Source organism: Pterocles gutturalis, unplaced genomic scaffold (assembly GCF_000699245.1).
Source record: "Pterocles gutturalis isolate BGI_N339 unplaced genomic scaffold, ASM69924v1 scaffold12750, whole genome shotgun sequence".
Classification (NCBI taxonomy): domain Eukaryota; kingdom Metazoa; phylum Chordata; class Aves; order Pterocliformes; family Pteroclidae; genus Pterocles; species Pterocles gutturalis.
Window position 1 is genome coordinate 7844 of NW_010146014.1, and position 2815 is coordinate 10658.

The following is a 2815-nucleotide window of genomic DNA, read 5'->3' on the forward strand; positions in this document are numbered from 1 at the left end:
CGGTCAGCGGGTGTGTCACGAGAGCAATGGGGTGTCACTGGAGCAACGGCTGCTGGCAGCGGGGGTGTCACCAGAGCAATGGGGTGTCACCGGAGCAATGGCATGCTGTGACAGCAGGAGCACAGAGGGGTCAGCCAGGCAGGAGCAGGGGCAGGGAAAGGCCCAGGAGCAGCCAGGTACTGACCTCTCGAAGATCTCTTGTTCTGCATGCTGGGGACAAGGAGAGAAAGAGTTACCAGAGCTGAAATCCCCACAGACAAAATCCCAAACACAGGCTGGGGCACAGTGAACCCAGAACCCAGGGAGCCCTGCTCTCCTTCCCGACCCAGAGAGGCCACCCCCACCCCACGCTGGCCTTGGGGACCCAGGGCAGTGCCCAGCATCAGCACTTTCCTCTCCCTGATCCAGAAAACGAGTGGGACCAGCTCCAGGCAATACATCTTCTGCACCCAGCCAGGGGTAGCGTCCACTGTGCCAGGGGGACCGGGTGGATGGTGACAGTGACTCAGGAGCACCCAGACAGCCTGCCACCGCTCCAGGAGACTGCAAGCACGGCCAGACCCTCTGGTGCGAGGGATACACGTGGGGAGCTGAGACAGGAGGAGGGTCTCCAGACCCACAAAGAACCGGCTCTGCCTCCAGACTCTCCGGCAGACACCAGGCTGTCTGTGCCTGCGAGCTCCCACCGCTGCACCCTGCCCTGCCCAGAGCGTGGAACCCCAGCCCTGAGCCCCCCCGGCCCCCCACCCTGCTGCGAGAACATCCCGTGCTCACAGCACACAAGCCCCCGAGCCTTCGATATGGGGTGAAGCTGCCGAGCCCTAACCCAAGAGTCAGATCACCTTGTGACCAGCCCCACGTGTTTCTGTACCGCCAGCACTGGTGTGCTCTCAGGGTACAGCGCAGTTACCAAACTGGTAGAAAAATACCTGAGCAGGGCTCAGACATGAGCCACAGGTGCTCTGCATGCCTCCCACCTTCCTGTGTCACAGGACGTATCGATTCCCGATAGACACCAACGCCAACACCCATGATCCAAGGTGGAGAACGCGTGATCCCTATTTCCCCCCCGCTACATGATAAAAGGAGGAATCTAACCTTTACAACCTCTGCTGGCTCCGGCGAGGCCGCAGCCCAGCCAGCTCAGGCACTGGGGCAGGAGAGATGCTCATGTCCCACCAAAGGGACAGCCTCAACCTTCCGTGGTGGGATCAGTTCTGTTTTTAAGCTGCTGCCCCACTCTTCACAAAGTGACACGGGGAAGCAGAGGCTAAGAGCGAGGCGGTGCAACGCCAACCTGCTCGCTTCCAAAATGCGAGGAACCGCTCGGGTAAACCAAGAGAATTGAACAGCCAGAGAAGGAGCCGAGCAACAGGAAGCAGGGGCTGCTTTGCGTGGTAAATACCCCAAAGAGGGGTGCCAGACAACGGGGCAGGCTTTCCAGAAGAGCTCCAGGTGCTCCCCCAGGGCCACGTTTTGATTAAAACCAGACAGCACAAACTGGTGTCCCAATTAACCGCCATAAGAGCAGCTCTCAACCCACAGCTGTCCTGAGCCAGCAGCTTCAAGCTAAGGCATTCAAGGTCAGGTTGGATGGGGCTCTGGGCAACCTGATCTCGTGGAAGATGTCCCTGCTCACTGCAGGGGGTTGGACTGCATGACCTCCATGGTCCCTTGCAACCCAAACTATTCTGTGATTCCGTGATTCTACGATCTTGGAGACCTGAGCCCGCGTGGTTCTGAACCTCACTGTGAGAAAAAGCAGAATCAGGCAGAGCAGATGCTCCGGGAACCACCAAGAACACACAGGGGCTTGTCAGGACCAGGTGAAGGAGGTTCCTTGAGCCAGACCTGCACACGTGGGTCCTGCCCAACTCTGCCTCCTTGCTGTCAGTGCAGCAAGCTACCAAACACCTTTTTTAAGTCCCAAAATATCCACCATAAAAAGTCTAGGTGAATTCTGGGCTGACCAACCCGCCCCTGGGCACCAGGAGCAGCACTCACCAGCAAGCCCTGGTCATCCACGTTGGTGATGACGTCCACCAGGTAGGTGCGGAGGGCGGCCAGCTTCTGCAGAGCCTCCGTCCAGTGCACGCGCTGCGTCAGGATGCTCTGGTGTGCCCGCTCCTCCTCCGCGTGCACCTTCTCCAGCAGCCGCTGCTCTTCGTTCTCACACACGTTCCCCACCAACATCAGCCGCTGGATCACCAGTTCCCGCGCTGCATTGGCTGCGTTCTACCGGAGCAAGGAGACAGAGGAACATCAGCCTCGCCCCAACCCCAGCGAGAGTACCTGCCAGCTTCCTGTGGGCTCAGCTGTTGAGACTAATTAATTAATTGAGCCCAAGCCATGATAATCATCGCGATGCACGCAGAGGTGAACAGGACAACCAGTCCCCAACCCGCCTCCTGGGCTAACCGTGGTGACCACCTGCGAGGGACCAGGTCCCATCCCTCCGCAGACCTTCCCGGATTCGCGATTAGTGAGAAAGGGACAGCTGCCTCTTGTCCTCAGTGGAGCGAGGCACAAATAAATTAAAATTGGTGAGGCCCTGGTCCTGGTGGGATGTGTGACGGCTGTTCGCTAACCCCAAGGAATTTATTGTTTGTTGATGTGTTTTAGGTGGATGACGCAGGAACCGCAGGCACACCCTGGCACTGCACTGGGACAAGCTGGGGGGTAGGAGGGGGACAACCCCTGCGCACCGACGAGCCCCCAGCAGCTCAGCCAGGAACGGGGAGCACGGGAGGACGTGGGGCTGGGTCTGCGCCACGCCGGGACCGGGGCAGGGACTCACCAGCACGGCCTGGTCCTT

The 2815-nt window shown here is 59.4% G+C and overlaps 1 protein-coding gene across 1 annotated transcript in view; it reads right to left on the reverse strand.

Annotated features, from left to right (window-relative positions):
* The window catches only part of BSPRY (B-box and SPRY domain containing), a gene marked incomplete at its 5' end in the record, with an annotated part of 8622 nt that extends 6387 nt beyond the window's left edge, over nucleotides 1-2235 (reverse strand). Inside the window, 2 exon segments of the mRNA XM_010085582.1 lie at nucleotides 185-210; nucleotides 2005-2235. Of these exon segments, the coding sequence (XP_010083884.1) occupies nucleotides 185-210; nucleotides 2005-2235 (257 nt within the window).
* Between the last annotated feature and the right edge of the window lie 580 nt (nucleotides 2236-2815).